The following is a 15,287-nucleotide window of genomic DNA, read 5'->3' as shown; positions in this document are numbered from 1 at the left end:
CTTGTTCTAAGCTCCCGTCCCCAACACACACACAGTCTGGATCTTCTGTGGGCTCCTGCCTTCTACGATGATCATTGTGGGCGCTGCAGTGCACCTTTCTCTGGAAGAAGTGGAAGAAGGGTAGCAGGTATGCTCAGAGTATTAGAGCTGGGAGTGACCATAAGGATGTTTTGACATCCCTCTCACTGGGAGGCTGAGGCAGGGATTTAAAGAGAGCAACTGAAGGTATATGAAAAGAGAAAGAGAAGGGAGTAGGTTAGGATTTTTGTTTCCTCTCTAGCTTTGGGCTTGGGTGTCTCCTTCCTAGTATACACACAAGCGTTCGCACGCGCACACACACACACACACACACACACACACACACACGCAGCTCTGTTTTCCATGAGAAGTTTTGCCTCCTGAAGCATGTTTCTTGTAACCTCCCAAGCACTGAAAACCAAGTCCAAATTGGCCTGTCAAAATCCTCCTACATAACTCGATCAGACTTGATGGGAATACCTGCCAGATCTCCCAGGAAGGCTGCTTGGAGGTGGGAGATGGGGTGCAGAAAGGCCAGTTGCCAGCTGGCAACTCACTGAGTTCCTCCTCTCCTATTCCTCCAACCCCAATTTCTCTTCACAAGTGCACAGAGACAAATCTATATTCCCATGGCAAAGAAGTGATAAAGATGGATAGGAGGGTGTATGGGAGTGGGGCAGCAATTTTATGTTCTGGCTGGAAGGAAACGTAGAGTTCATTTAGTCCAATTCCTCTTTATTAGGTGAGGAAACTGAGGCATGGATGGAGGAGGTGCCATTGGCTGGGGAGTCAGAGCCAGGGCCAAGAACCCTGCTCTACAGACATGTAGTTTACTCCTGACTACTTCTCCCAGGCTCCCACCCCTCCCACTTTTCCCACAGACTACAACCAGCAAACAGGCTCCTCTATTTGAGGTAAGTGTCGGACTGGGGAAAAGAAGACATCAGTTTGCACACCTGGGGAGAGATTGGAGGATCACTGTGAGAAGGGCAGGTGGTGGTTTACAGCCAGGAGTGGAATATGTATACATTGAGATTAGGGAGATAATCTCTCAGAGTGGGCAAAGCCTGAACCCTTCTCTCCCCAGGCCTCCTTGCTTTCTTCTGCCTACAGATTGACAGAACCCTGATATCAAAATAAGTGGTTTGCCATGCTGATGTAGAGCAAGTTTCCATTGGTCTCCATCTGAGCCTTTCAGCTGTTTTTTCCCCAAACAGCACCCCCATGCCCCAGCAAGGGGATGGTTAGGCTGACACCTCTTTGCAGCTACACAGCCAGCCACGCCTGAGGAGTGCTGGACCTCAACTGCCCTTCCTGAGTCTCCAGTGGTGCCCTGAAACCAGATACTTGTATTTTTCTCTGTGCAGGGCCTTGACATTGCACTATAATAAAGGTGTATGTGGAGAGTTTGTGAGCCTAGTCCTGAACTGATTTTTGGGACTTGAAGATTTTTAGTGACTCTCTAAGATCCAGGAAAGTCAAGCCTGGTCTGATGACTCAACCTCCCTTCCTGTCTCCTCTAGGTCAACAACCCTGGGCTGCCCTGCAGACGCTGGCTGGCAGAAGGGCAGCCCCCTACCCTTCAGGATGAACAGGAGGGTGGAGAAAGGAAGGGCAACATGTCTCAGCCTGGGTCAGCCCTGAGAACCCCAGGAGGGGCTGGCTAGGACTCCAGACAAACTTAACTTGCCATTAAGGTTCTGACTCAGACTCCAGGCAAGCACAGGGCTGACCTGCAGCAGAGGTACCACCACAGGCCAACAGGGATCCCAGCACCAGCTCCTCTTCTGGTTCTCTCTCTGGAATGAGTCTCTTGCCCAGGCCAGAGACACCACCTAGAGCAGCTACAATTTGTAATCTAAAAAACAAGAGGGTGGTGTTGAGTGGGAAAATTGGGAAGGTGTTTGAGGAGTCACTGGGAAGACAGGCAGCAGGGACTCTCTGAACTCACAAGGGGAGGGAGGTTTCTAGAGAGTGGTGAGCTGAGAAACACTGGTGTTGGGGATTTCAGCCAAGTCTCAGGACTGCCCCTCCCCCTCCTCCAGGAGGCTGTCTTCTTGGCAGACAGCAGATAGATGCATGACAAAGGTGCTGTGATGGCTCTGTCCTGGGGGTGGGGGAGATGGCTGGGGAGGGGCCCCCTTCTGTTCTAAAGCACGTCTCTCCACCCCCATCAGGCCTCTTAATCTATCTGCCTTTTGGGCAGTTAGTGGCTTAGAGGTGAATACAGTTCCGGCTCCACTGCCCTGCTGCCCTGTAGACCTGCTAACAGACCTATGGGAAGTGTTGAAATGCATGCACACAGTTAGCTGTACAAAATGTACATATAGATGGGCACATGAACAGGGTTGTGTTATATAGACTCAGTGGGGAAAAAAAGAAAACAGGCACAAAAAACTCACTGATACCAAGGTAAAGACAGCTGGCTACAGGTAGAAGGGCCCCCACTAGGACACCCAGCCCCTCAGAAGGCAGACATTGAGCCACTGACCCCAGCAAACAACCACAGATGGGCGAGCTGAAGAGATGCCTTAAAGTTGGCAGGGGTCAGTGTCAGTGTCCCTAGGCTCAGGATTCCGACCTTACAAGCTGCAGATAACTGATCCAGTCCCCCAATTTACCCGAGTGCCTCCACTTAGGGCAAGTTTGAGGATCCTTGAGGGTTATTCTTTTGCAAACAGAATCAAGCACCAGGCCAGCAGTGTGAGCCCTGAGGACAGTCAGGGAAGTCCAGAAAAATAGACCCTGGGGGGAGAGCTTAGGGCTGGCTTCCTGTACCCCCTCCCCAAATCGCTTTCCACCTCTTCGGCATCTTTCCACCAGCCCCACTAAACAAAGCGGATCCCTTGGCCTGGGGGTCTGGGGGAGGGGTGGATGACAAGGCTGGACGCCTGAGTCCTCCAGAGGAAGGGGAGCAGGATACCTAGGTCCCAGCGGGGGGTCCTGTCTGAGGCTCAGGCTTTGAGGGGATTGCAGGGGGATGGTGTTGCTGGAGTTCTTTTTAGCTGCTCTGAGGGGGATTCTGTGTGGGGGATTGGGGCTGGGGGTTGGGGAGCAGGAAGCTGTCCCCAGGGGAGCCATCCAGGCCCATTCAAGGGTTGAGCACTTGTTTAGGGTTAGAGCTGCCCCCTCTGGGGACTGGGATTGTCCAGCCAAGGCCATTGTCCTGCCCCCTTCCCCCAGTCCCTTCCAAGCTTCTTTGAACCTGAAGTCGGATATTTTTTTCTCCCCAGCTCTCTCCTTTGGCTTTCCCCACCCAAGGCCTGGGGCTGGAGGCCTGGGCTGGGGAGGGGGAGGAGGAAGAACAGCCAACAATGGGGCCAGATATTCGGGTCTCTGATGGGGGGGGGGGTGCCAAGGAGGCTGATGCGGGGCCCCACAGTGGGGGGCCTCTGGGGTGTATGTGTCTGATCCCTCCGTCTGGACAAAGGTTAGAGAACGTGGGCCCAGTCAGTCCAGAGTCTGGCCCTTAGAAAGGGAAGTAGGGGGTCAATCCCTGGGTCTAGTAGGTAAGGGGGCTCTGGAAGGGAGGCCTTGTCTGTCAGTCTGCCGTTGGAGATGGGGTGAAATTCAGCAGGCTTGGCAGATAGGTACAGGGCATTTGTGGCTTTGGAGTGACTGAACCTGGCCAGTAATCCGGATGGGGATGTCAATTCCCCCTGGGGGAATTGGGCAAGAGGGAGGACCGCAGGGGGTGGCTATTAAGGAATGGAGGGGTAGTTATGGCAGTCCTAGGCACATACACACTCAAAAATGTTTGAGGAGCTGAGAGGATGGCTGTGCACCAGGGAGGAGATGGCGTCAGTGTCTCTGAAGAGGGGTCAAGCACCTGGACTCCTGAAGAACCGAGAGGAAGTGTCCAAGTCACCCAGACAGTTCTGAGGTGTGCAGAGCCCCAGAGGGGGCAGGCAGCCTGTTGCGGGTTGGAAGTGAAGGTCCGAATGAGGGGCCTGCATCAAGGGTCTGGAGCCTTGAGAGGCGCCTAGCTGGAGCTCCCTGGCTTTCCTACCCCCGCCACAGACCACCGCCACCATCAGGCAAACACCCTTCGCCTCAGTTTCTCCCACCCCCACCGCCCTCACCTCCACCCATCCAGGGGGCGGGGCCAGAGGTCAAGGCTAGTGGGTGGGATTGGGGAGGGAGAGAGGTGTTGAGCAGTGCCTCGGAGAGCCCTCATTTTTTCAGGCCCCCGGCTTGGGGCGCCTCCGTTCCCCATGGCGGGACACCTGGCTTCCGACTTGGCCTTCTCGCCCCCGCCAGGCGGTGGAGGCGATGCGCCGGGAGGGCCGGAGCCCGGCTGGGTTGACCCTCGGACCTGGCTGAGCTTCCAAGGCCCTCCCGGCGGGTCAGGAATCGGGCCCGGGGTTGGGCCGGGCGCTGAGGTGTGGGGGATTCCCCCGTGCCCCCCGCCGTATGAGTTCTGCGGGGGGATGACGTACTGTGGGCCTCAGGTTGGAGTGGGGCTGGTGCCCCAAGGCGGCCTGGAGACCTCTCAGCCAGAGGGCGAAAGGGGAGCCGGGGTGGAGAGCAACTCCGAGGGGGCCTCCCCTGAGCCCTGCGCTGCCCCACCTGGGGCTGTGAAGCCGGACAAGGAGAAGCTGGAGCAAAACACCGAGGAGGCGAGTGAGCTGAAACAGGGCCAGAGGGGGTGGCTGGGCTGGCAGGGGGCGGCTAGGGAGGGGGTGGTGGCTGCCTAGGCCTGGAACCCAAGAGGGCAGCAGGCAGAGGCGATGCCCCAGGCAAAGAGGGCTGTGTGGCCTGAGAGCAAGGGCACGGTGGGAACCAGAAGCCAGAATTCAGAGAGAAGGGGCAGGTGAGGGCAGGGCAGCCCCAGGGAGTCGGAAGCTGCCCCAGGCTGGCCTTGCTTCCCGCCTGGCCCTTGTCAAGTAGCACCTTTCCACATCCTAGGCCTGGCCTGACCAGGGTCCGATCACTCATTTATTACCAGCCCAGCACTAGGCCCAGCTTGGGGTTTGAGTTCCTTCTCCCACCCTTAGCCCTTCTTGAAAATTTGATCCTTACGAGACTCAGGATCTTGGCCTTAGGGTTAAGTGTGGCCTGAGGGCAAAAACAGTGCTTATCCCAGGGTTATTGTTCCTGAAAGTCTAGGGTGTGACTGATTTCTGATAGAAGCTCCTGTTTGTGCTGTGTGTGTGGACGTGTGGGGTTGGGTTTACCTCCCGTCAAGTTTAGGGCTTGTCTTCCCTTGACCTCTGCCTCGGGGCCAGTGAGTCACCATTATGCAAAGTGCACACCCTGGCACCCCCTTGGTGGAAGAAGTCCTCCAGGCCATCGCCCAAATTTAGGGTCTGCTGAGGGATTGAAAGACTTCTGGGTCCAGCCCTGCTAAGGACTAGTAAGGATGTATCTTCCAGTCCTCCCAAGAGACAAGTGTAAGCAATTAGAGATCAAGTACTAAGCCTTTAGACCTCACCAAAGGAGGTGTGAGCGGGTCAGCCGACCGAGTGGCCCTAGACTTTGTAGGAGGTGACTGCTGAGCCTTGAATAATAATGGCTGCCAATTGTGGTCCATTTCCTAAGTGCCTGGCTGTGTGCTCAGTTTCTACATCATTATCTCATTAAACCACCACAAAATCTCCCAGGGAGGTATTATTAGCCTATTTCACGGGTCTTAACTACTAAATGATGAAGCTAAGGTCTGAACTGGGGTTACTTTATTTCAATCCTCAAAGTAGGATTTGGAAAAGCTATTGGAAGCTGAGAACATTTATAGGTCTGAAGCAGGGACTGAGCAGAAGTTGGGAATGGAAGTTAGCCTATTTGAATTTGTGATTGATCAGCCTTGGAATGCTTCCCTCAAAGTTTCTAGGACTGCACAAAGGTTTAGCCCTCTTGGCCACTTGCCTTCATTGGAGTGCCCCAGGGCTCAGTCCATCACCCTCTGCTCTATCTACCTTTCCTTCCTCTCATCCACTCTCAAGCTCAAATGCCTGTGGAGAGGACTACCACATTTTGTGTCTCCTGCTGGGATGGCTCCATGAAATGCTTCACCCCATCCATCACCCAGTAGCTCAAGGCCCCAACCGGTCATCCTCATTCCTTTCACATTCTACATCCCATCTTTTCAAAGCACAGCTATCTTCACCTTGGAAATACACCCTGAAGCAATCACTACCCCCTGGTCCCAGCCACCACCATCTATGTGGGGGTTACTGCAGTTGTTACATGTCATACCCTCATTTCCTCCTTAGTATGTTGTCAACATGTCAACTGAAGTGAGCATTTTATCTTTTTTATTTCCTTTAAGTGTTATTTATATATTTTGAGAGAGAGACTATGAGCACAGGGGTGGGGCAGGGGTGGTGGTTCAGAGAGAATCCCAAGCAGGCTCCGTGCTGTCAGCAAAGATCTCACGAATCCTGGGATCACAAACTGAGTCAAAACCAAGAGTCAGATGCTTAACTGACTGAGCCACCCGGGTGCCTCTGGAGTAAAAAAAATTTTTTTTTGTTTATTTTTTTAAATATTTCTTTGAGAGAGAGAGTGTGCTTGCATGACCAGGGGAGGAGCAGGGAGAAAGGAAGAGAGAATCCCAAGCAGGCTCCACACTGTCCATGCAGAGCCCAATGAGGTGCTCAGTCCACCAACCGTGAGATCATGACCTGAGCCAAACTAAAGAATCTGACGCTAAACAGATTGAGCCACCCAGGCACTCCTGAAGTGAACATTTTATTTTTTTTTAATTTTTTTAAATGTTTATTTATTTTTGAGACAGAGAGAGACAGAGCATGAATGGGGGAGGGTCAGAGAGAGAGGGAGACACAGAATCTGAAGCAGGCTCCAGGCTCTGAGCTGAGTACAGAGCCCGGCGCGGGGCTCGAACTCACGGACCATGAGATCATGACCTGAGCCGAAGTCGGACGCTCAACCAACTGAGCCACCCAGGCGCCCCTGAAGTGAACATTTTAAAATCAGATATTTTACTCTACAAATCCATTCAGCAGCTCTCCGTTTCACTCGCTGACTGCAGCATCCACAAGATCTGCCCTGCTCATCCCTTTGACTTTGTGAGCTCCTCCCCTCTTCTCTTTCTTGCATCTTTCACCCTGCTCCAGCCACACAGGCCTTGCCACTGCAGGGCCTTTCCACTGGGATCTTTCCCTTTGCTCAAGCATCATTTTCTCTTATTTAAAACTGTCACCATCCTCATAGTCTCCCACCCTGCTGTACTCTAATCCTTCACCCTGCTGCATTTTTTCCATGGTGCTTCTACCATAGTAACATGCTGAATACTTATTTGTGTCTCCATGTTACAATGGAAGCCCCCTGAGGCTTTTTGTCTAGTTTGGGTAGCCTTTGGTTAATAGAAAGTGTGCAGTAAATCTATTGAATTAATCAATGAGAATCCCTGTATGTCACAAAAAGATACAGTAAAAATAAGGGATAATCAGATTTTTAAAAATGAGCACCAAGTCTACCCGTCACTTAATTCATACCTTTTTTGACACCTTTTCTGTAGTGTGTGTGTGTAGGTGCATGCCATGTCATACCCTGGGAGGAGGCTGGGGGAGAGCATATTGAGAATTAGAGACATGTGCCCTTTACTTTTCCAGTCTCAACTGCCTCAAACTGGCATAATAATTGGGTCAAAAAGCTTTTGTGGGAATGAAATGAGCTAAGAGGCAGCAGCTCCCTTCATATAACCTGACAGGTATTCATTCTCATGGAGGCCAGGGCCTGCCTTTCCATCTATGCAGGAATGGTGCTCTGCATCTACCCGATGTGTTACCTTCTGGGGTGAATGATGTTCGTAGATAGGCTATTTCTAGATATTTGGTGGGCAGTCTGGATGCAGATACTCCCACAGACCATTCCTTGGGGCTATAGCCAGGTTCTTGGGGCCCAGGTGGGAAGGGGGATCGACAACTGGTGTGTTTATGTTCTTACATGTCCTCTTCCTTTATGAATGCAGTCCCAGGACATCAAAGCTCTGCAGAAAGACCTGGAACAATTTGCCAAACTCCTGAAGCAGAAGAGGATCACCCTGGGATATACTCAGGCCGATGTGGGGCTCACCCTGGGGGTTCTCTTTGGTGGGTCTCCCTCAGCCTGTCCTGACACAGAACACAGGGACCACATCTCCCCTGGAAGAACATGCCTGAACTTGGGGCTTTTCTTCCTACCAGGGAAGCAAAGGAAGGGTATTTCAGGAGCAGACTCTATCCCCACACATGAAGAGGGTAGAGAGGAAGGGGGAAAAAGTACCTGGACCTTGATTTTCCTCTGGGAAGAAGTGTGACCCTGGTGTGGGATCTCGGGAAGGCAGGAAAAGGTGGGGAGGCCCTGGGTCTTGGGGTCACACAGGTACTGCCTTCTGCCTCACCTTGCTTCTCTTTCCACTGGCTTCCCCAGGGAAGGTGTTCAGCCAAACAACCATCTGCCGTTTTGAGGCTTTGCAGCTCAGTTTCAAGAACATGTGTAAGCTGCGACCCCTGCTGCAGAAGTGGGTGGAGGAAGCTGACAACAACGAAAATCTGCAGGAGGTGAGGGGGGCAGGGATGCTCAGGGGTCTGCTGAGCCTTATCCTGGTTTTCAATGCTTCCACCCATGGCTTCCAGCTCTCCTTCCTGGGGCAATGGTCCTCAGTGGGATGGAGTGGAATTCCTCAGTTCTGGAAGGAGGTCCAGAGTCATCCGTCTAAACCCACCCTTCCAGGATTCTCTCCATACCATCTGCTACAGGTGACCCGTCCAGGCACTGCCCCCTTAGCAATTTGCTCTTGAGTCACTGACTTCCTGGTGCTCTGCAGGCTCAAAGTCTGCCATTCCATCTTCCTCCCTTGTCACTCTCTCTCCACCTCACCAGATATGCAAAGCAGAGACACTTGTGCAGGCCCGAAAGAGAAAGCGAACAAGTATCGAGAACCGAGTGAGAGGCAACCTGGAGAACATGTTCCTGCAGTGCCCGAAACCCACCCTGCAGCAGATCAGCCACATTGCCCAGCAGCTCGGGCTGGAGAAGGATGTGAGTGCCCAGTCCTTATGTGGTCCATCTCCTCCCCAGTCACCATCTCCCTTTCCCTGGCTCTGGCTCTTGTCTTCAAACCACTCTAGATCTGTTGGCTTTGGGCCAAATGACTAAGCAAAGCTAGCCCCACCTCCTGGAGTTCATGATTGATTGTCACTCTACCTTGTATCTTTCATCCCAGGTGGTCCGAGTGTGGTTCTGCAATCGTCGCCAGAAGGGCAAACGATCAAGCAGTGACTATTCGCAACGAGAGGATTTTGAGGCTGCTGGGTCCCCTTTCTCAGGGGCACCAGTATCCTTTCCTCTGGCACCAGGGCCCCATTTTGGTACCCCAGGCTATGGAAGCCCTCACTTCACTACACTGTACTCCTCAGTCCCTTTCCCTGAGGGTGAAGCCTTTCCCTCTGTGTCTGTTACCACTCTGGGCTCTCCCATGCATTCAAACTGAGGTGCCAACCCTTCCCAGGAATGGGGGCCAGAGGAAGGGGGAGAGCTAGGGAAAGAGAACCTGGGGTTTGTACCAGGGCTTTGGGATTAAGTTCTTCATTTCACTAAGAAAGGATTTGGGAACACAAAGGGTGTGGGGGCAGGGAGTTTGGGGGGGTACTGGTTGGAGGGAAGGTGAAGTTCAAGGATGCTCTTGTTTTTAATCCCCACATCACTCATCACTTTCTTAAATAAAGAAGCCTGGGACACAGTAGGTGGATACTTTTGTCTTTGGTTTGTCCTCCTTTGATTAGAAGAGGAGCTGGGGATACCCAATAGTTAGGTATTAGCTCTCCGACCCCAATGACCCTGAAACCAAGGTTCCATTTAAACTGCTCAGTCACACAGTATCTGTGGGAAAGCCAGTACTGGAATCCATTTATTTGTAGAAAGTCCCTATAGGTATGAACTAGTTCTTGAGAGCCTGTGACTTAGAGTCCTGGGGAAATTTGAGTGGAATACCTTATTTTTATAGCCCATTCCCTATTAGGAGCTTTTTTTTTTTTTTTGCTTTCCCCACTTTCTACTCTGGAAGTATCCTTAGTGGCATTACACCAAGGAATTATCTTTAAATACTTCCTTTCTGTATATTGTCCCAAGTAAAAACTCCATCATGTGCCTTGTTGATACCAAAGTCCATTTGGTTTCCACTTAAGATTTTGGCCTACTTTGTCCATGAGTGACTCCCCAAATCTCATGTTTTTGTCCTGGCTCTGCCATTACTTAATTGGGGTAATTGGGGCCCTTGCTTGGAGCTGTTTCCTTCATGTTAAAACAAAAACAAAAACAAACCTTGGGTTGGTAAATCTAAGGGATATAAAGGAATGGACATAAAAGATTGCAATAGGTCAAGATGGGACTTTTCCTAATAAGAGCTACAGAAACCCCATTTTGACAGTATCTTGGCTTGGTGTAAGGCTCATGAAAGGGAATCTGTTTATTATACTATACGTGGGTTAAGCTGATCTACACTGGATCAGGTCAGCATCCACTCAAGCTGGTGTACCAGGTTTTCTCTTTTCCATGGTCATACTTGTGAAACTTGTAAAGGTTCTGCCATCATGAACTTGACCAAACCATCCACCTATTTTAATGGCAGTGGATCTGTTTTCCTTTAATCTAAAAACCTTAATTACTTTTTCTCTAGTCTCCCACCTCCAGCCCATTCCATATCAAGTGAGCAGGTTCATATTTCTCTGCTTTATCTACTCATCTCTCTTCTAAGAGTCTGAATTAGTTTTTCAGACCATATCATTCTCAAGAACTGGAAAGCAAGGAGTATCAGACCTGCAAAAAGAATAGGTATCTAAGAGTGAATGAAGCTAATTCTTTATTTGGAAATAGAAGCAAAGCTCTGAAAAGCCAGGTAATGATCATGGTCAGTGGCAATGGTTTACCCACAATGTGAAAGTTTTGGGGCTGTGCCCTAGGTTTTCCCAGAATGCCTTATAATGCCATCCCAAAACATTAAGCATTCACTCATTCCAAGTCTGAGGCTTTTATCTTCTCAGGCATGGCATCTGCAATTGATGGGTACTCTGACCACAGACATTCTAGTGCCTATGACAACAAGAACCTATAGCTTGTAACGGAATTTCCAGCTTGCTGGCAACTTCTCAGAGGCAACAAAGATCTTTGGTAGGAAACCATCTCTTCTGTCCCCTTGGCCATGAGGGCCAGCTTCAGGCCTTGGCTCCATATCCATAGCAATGGGCACTTCCCCTATAGTTACTCCCTCCTGGGGAGGCAAGGAAAGAAGGGGACATTTTTTAAGACCCATTGGTGCCCCACTGTGTCCACCCAAGGCCTGGAGGTACCAGCTCTCTGTCGTCTTGGTGCCTTGTTGGTGGGCCTTATGTCTGGATGCCTACACGACACTCTGGGCACCGGAAGTCAGCCTCCCTAGCAGCCTGGATGCTGCAGCCAACACAGGCCACATGGAACCAGACATCACAACCATCACACTGAACCCAGGCAACTGTTTCTTCTTCAGGCAGGCAGCAACAAGGGGCTGCACAGGGCTCTCCGCCCCCAACTGCTGGGGGAGCCCTGGGCGTGTTCACTGGGTGCTTCCGAGGACGTCCACGTCGATTTCTGAACAAAGTGACACAAAAGCCAGGGTCACTGGAAACCTGTAGAAGCCTAGAACTTGCCCCTGGATGATCACAATGAATTTACACTAACAGTGAACTTGAATAGTAGAGCTGACTCAGGTCCTGCTGTTCAACATCTGTCTCATCTCTGTTCACCTCCCATCCCCATCCCCAATCCTATGCCCAGAGCAGAGGGCCACCTCCCAGCCTGGGGGTCTAAAAAGGAACCAAAGGGAGTTTACAAATTGAGAAAGATCTCTCCACTTACCCACCAGGTGTCCGTGGGGGTGTCTCGACACGGAGCTTCTTCCTGGGCTCTATAAAGACCGATGGGGAGCCCTCGGGCATCTCTCCCTCATCATCCAACTCTGCCAACACTCGATGAGCCGATTTCCTCCGATTTCTTGGGGGTGGGGCAGAAGGGGTGGCCCCCACCTCTCTAGGGGGAGTGGGAACAGGCACGCTCTGTTGCCCACTCCCAGTCCGGGAGAAGGTGAGGGGCTGGGGCCTGAGCTTGCTAAGACTGCCAATGGAATTGAGGATCAGTGTGGCTTTCGGGGCAGGGGAAAGGGTGCTGAGAGGGCGCTGTGGGGCCCCCTGTGGGGGCAGCATAGGCCGGAAACAAGCTCTGGTTCCCTCTTCGCCACTGGACCGCGGGATGGTAATGGCTGCAAAATCTTGAGGTTTGACTCGGACTTGCTGAAACATGAAGTAGAACTCCGAAGGGCTGGTTCCTGGGGACCCTTCAGGGCCAAAGGTCACAAGGTCCCCATCACTCAACTCCAGTCTGTGACCCCTTGGGAGTCGGATATTATTGACCAAAGTCCCTGTTGATGGAGGGCACCAGACAGATACAGAGAATGACAAAAACAGAAATGACCAGAGTCAGGACTGGAGAAATCTGGCCTCCTTTGGTTTTTTGGGGAACATGAGGGAGAACATGACATCTGTCATCAAATTCTCACATTTGAAGTCCCTCAGCAGGTGACATCAGATATTAAGCTCCTTGTGAGAGGAGGACAAGTTTATTTTACTTATGCCCTCTCGCAGGGCACATGGAGGAAATGGACTCCTTCCTTCACTCTGCTGAGGTCCCACTGGAGTCCCATTCTCAGGCATACTGTCACCCCAGCTCCAACACAAAAATAGTTATTGGCATACCTCAGACTATCTGGGTTGAGATCTTGGCTCCACCCTTCCCAGCTATGTTACCTGTACAAGTTAACCTCTTTATGCCTCATTTTCCTTGTCTGTAAAATGGGGATGATATTAGTGCTCACCTATATTTAATCCACCTGAATAGTGCCTGGCTCATACAGTAAGCACTAAGTAAATGTTGGCTACTACAGTTATCTAATCTCCGCAACACTCCTACAACAAAGCCTTACATTTTACCTAGGAGGAAACTGAGACCCAGAGAGGTAAAGTGACAGGCCTGAGTTTTCACCAGGGGACAGTGGCAAAACCCAGGCCTCTTGAGGCTGACTGCATGCAATTGCCTGCAAGTCAGGGAGTAAGACATATGCTCTGCTCACTAAAACATAATTCAACATATCATAACTGCCTTAAGACAAGAACAAGGTGTCTCAGCCAATTTAGAAACTGAGTCAAGTCTGAGCTTGGCCCCCAATGGTCCCAGAACATTTCCACTGTGGTACTTCCCTAATGATGGCCCAGGCCCTGGATCTACCCAGCCCCTGTTTGGATGGTTCCAGCTAGTCAGGGACCATCGAGGGCCAACACTGCAGAGAGATTCTGACATTGCACACCTTTAGTGGGAAGACACAGGTCTGGACTACAACCTGGTCCAGGTCCATCCAACCTGATAGGGAGTTTGGGAGGCAGGCAGGATCACTGTGGAGCCCCTTAATCATTCCAGCCCAGAACTGCAACTGCCCAGGAGCAAGACTGCCCGCTCACTGCTCACCTTGGCTGCTGTGGTCTTCCAGGCTGACCTTCCAATCATCACCCCGGCGCTCTGCGTGCAGCTCCGCATGGACTCCAGAGATGAGGCCAGGCTCCTGCTGGGGCTGCAGGGCCACATCACACAGATCGGCCCTACAACCCAAGCGATAGGTGCAGCCAGCCCCGCTAGGGGGGTGGAAGGTGTAGAGATCACCACCCCTGCCGCCCCCTATGCGCAGCAGCTGGAAGCAGGGCAGCATGGGCGGTGCCCCCCCCTGCACCACCTCTTCCACTTCAGGAGTCCATCACCTTTCCCACTCCTGAGCCATGCACGGTGGCCTAAGTTCTGGGCTGATGGCTTACTTTCTGTCTGATGCAAATTTGAGCTGTGCTTTGTGCAACTCTGAGCACAGGCCTGAGTTTTCAGGGGTCTGTGGCAAAACTCAGAAGAGAACCCAGACCGGCATAGTGCAAATTCAGAGTGCAAAGAGCCTAGGCATGCGATGCAAACAAAATTGTCTGGCAAGCAGTTTTGCAACTGAAAATTTCAGGGAAGGTCCCAATGCAACGCAAAAACGAACACGTCCTATGGCACTTTAGCTGAACCGGATCTTCAGGCCACAGAATATTCGGGGAGACTCAATCTGTGCAAGGCAACAATACATTAGGCAACTTCCAGAAAAATGCAAACTGTAGATGTGTGTATAGGGATTCCTGCTTCTGTACAATACTAACTTGTCACCTCAGTGTTCTTTGGAGAAAAGAAGCTTTTTCCTGTCAGACTTATCCAAAGAGAGTAACCCTTCTGCTCGCCCGCACCTCGCTCTTCAGGCCAATGCCTCGCTCTACCTGGTTATCTTGAAACCCAGTGGGAAGTGAATCCACTGTCGTCCCCCAAAAGGCAGTGAAAAGGATCCCTACGTTCTCTAACAAAGCAGACCTAAACCCTGGCGGCTTCCCAGCTTCTCCGGCTGGGATAAAAACAGGGGAAAGAGCTTCCCGAGATCATGCAAGGCAAATCCAGCCTTTTCCCTCCCCTGCCCAGCCCAGTTTCCGATCTACCGCGGTGCAGTCTCCAAGTAGTCTCCTCTCCAGGCAGTGCCAGACTGTGCGGCGACCCCGGACCCCTCCGGCTGGGGCCCGGAGCTGGCGCTACTGCCGCTGTTTGACAGCGAGGAAGCCGGGGTCGAGAGGGGCGCGGTCTTCGCGCGCGGGCAGCACCCGCCTAGCCTTCGGAATTCCCGGGTCTGAACTCCGCGCCGAGCGAACCCGCCCCCCATGCCACTCCTGATTGGCCAGCTCATTTGTCCTCTTCCCCTCCATTGGGCGGCGTGCTGGGAGAGTCCCTGATCTCCCGCCTTCTGCTTTTTCTGATTAGTTCACAAATTTTCCCGGGTTCCCGGAGTTGGGAGGAGCCGCCAGGGCGCGGAGACACCCCCAACGCTTTAATTGTGTCCGGCAGTAGACAGTACTGCGCCTGCGCGCATCTCTTTCTCTCCTCCTTCCTGGGTGAAACCGGATTTTAGAGCCGCCCGCCAAGCATCCCGCTTTGCGCAGGCGCAGTCAGAGGCGGAGGCCGCGCCCAGGAGCGAGGTGTAGGGGGTGTGGCTAAAGGGCAGAGGAGGCTCTCGCGCTGGGTAAGGGACGTTCAGGAAGTGTCAGTTGGGGGCGGGAGGGGGTCGAGAGGGGGTATGGGGGTGGGTTCAGGGGTCTACAGGGGAAGAGGGGTACAGGGACCAGGTAAAGGAACAGATGAGGTGGCCCGAATGGCCTTAGAGTTCAGGGTCCAGGAGGGTA

General features: G+C 52.2%; 3 protein-coding genes across 4 annotated transcripts in view; 2 read left to right on the top strand and 1 right to left on the bottom strand.

Annotated features, from left to right (window-relative positions):
- LOC131515327 (class I histocompatibility antigen, Gogo-B*0101 alpha chain-like) overlaps positions 1 to 15,287 on the top strand; it is a 554,762-nt gene that overhangs the window by 359,880 nt on the left and 179,595 nt on the right. The gene's annotated exons all lie outside the window — the stretch shown is intronic.
- On the top strand, positions 4,227 to 9,633 carry POU5F1 (POU class 5 homeobox 1). The gene is made up of 5 exons (XM_058736118.1): positions 4,227 to 4,637; positions 7,952 to 8,072; positions 8,392 to 8,522; positions 8,845 to 9,003; positions 9,188 to 9,633. The coding sequence occupies exons 1-5, from the start codon at positions 4,233 to 4,235 to the stop codon at positions 9,452 to 9,454; spliced, it is 1,083 nt and encodes a 360-aa protein (XP_058592101.1). The 5' UTR covers positions 4,227 to 4,232; the 3' UTR covers positions 9,455 to 9,633.
- TCF19 (transcription factor 19) lies at positions 10,806 to 14,851 on the bottom strand. Of its 2 annotated transcripts, XM_058736105.1 has the most exons (4): positions 14,553 to 14,851; positions 13,513 to 14,134; positions 11,854 to 12,412; positions 10,806 to 11,586 (listed from the first exon to the last, which is right to left on the bottom strand). In XM_058736105.1, exons 2-4 carry the CDS (start codon positions 13,748 to 13,750, stop codon positions 11,346 to 11,348), a joined length of 1,038 nt encoding a protein of 345 aa, XP_058592088.1. In that variant the 5' UTR covers positions 13,751 to 14,134; positions 14,553 to 14,851; the 3' UTR covers positions 10,806 to 11,345. The 2 variants fall into 2 exon arrangements, with proteins under 2 accessions (XP_058592088.1, XP_058592087.1); XM_058736104.1 differs by having other exon boundaries at positions 13,513 to 14,851.

This window comes from Neofelis nebulosa, chromosome 6, assembly GCF_028018385.1.
Source record: "Neofelis nebulosa isolate mNeoNeb1 chromosome 6, mNeoNeb1.pri, whole genome shotgun sequence".
NCBI classification, from domain to species: domain Eukaryota; kingdom Metazoa; phylum Chordata; class Mammalia; order Carnivora; family Felidae; genus Neofelis; species Neofelis nebulosa.
Note: the sequence above shows the minus strand (reverse complement) of the source record. Positions and strands in the feature narration are given on the sequence as shown.

Bases quoted from the DNA above. Each gene is read 5' to 3' on its own strand.
- POU5F1 (XM_058736118.1), top strand. From the start codon at position 4,233: ATGGCGGGACACCTGGCTTCCGACTTGGCCTTCTCGCCCCCGCCAGGC. The intron at 8,523-8,844 runs GTGAGGGGGGCA...CCACCTCACCAG, and splicing joins ACAACGAAAATCTGCAGGAG to ATATGCAAAGCAGAGACACT. The intron at 9,004-9,187 runs GTGAGTGCCCAG...CTTTCATCCCAG, and splicing joins AGCTCGGGCTGGAGAAGGAT to GTGGTCCGAGTGTGGTTCTG.
- TCF19 (XM_058736104.1), bottom strand. From the start codon at position 13,750: ATGCTGCCCTGCTTCCAGCTGCTGCGCATAGGGGGCGGCAGGGGTGGT. The intron at 12,413-13,512 runs GTGAGCAGTGAG...CTCCATCAACAG, and splicing joins GGAAGACCACAGCAGCCAAG to GGACTTTGGTCAATAATATC. The intron at 11,587-11,853 runs GTAAGTGGAGAG...CACTTTGTTCAG, and splicing joins CCCCCACGGACACCTGGTGG to AAATCGACGTGGACGTCCTC.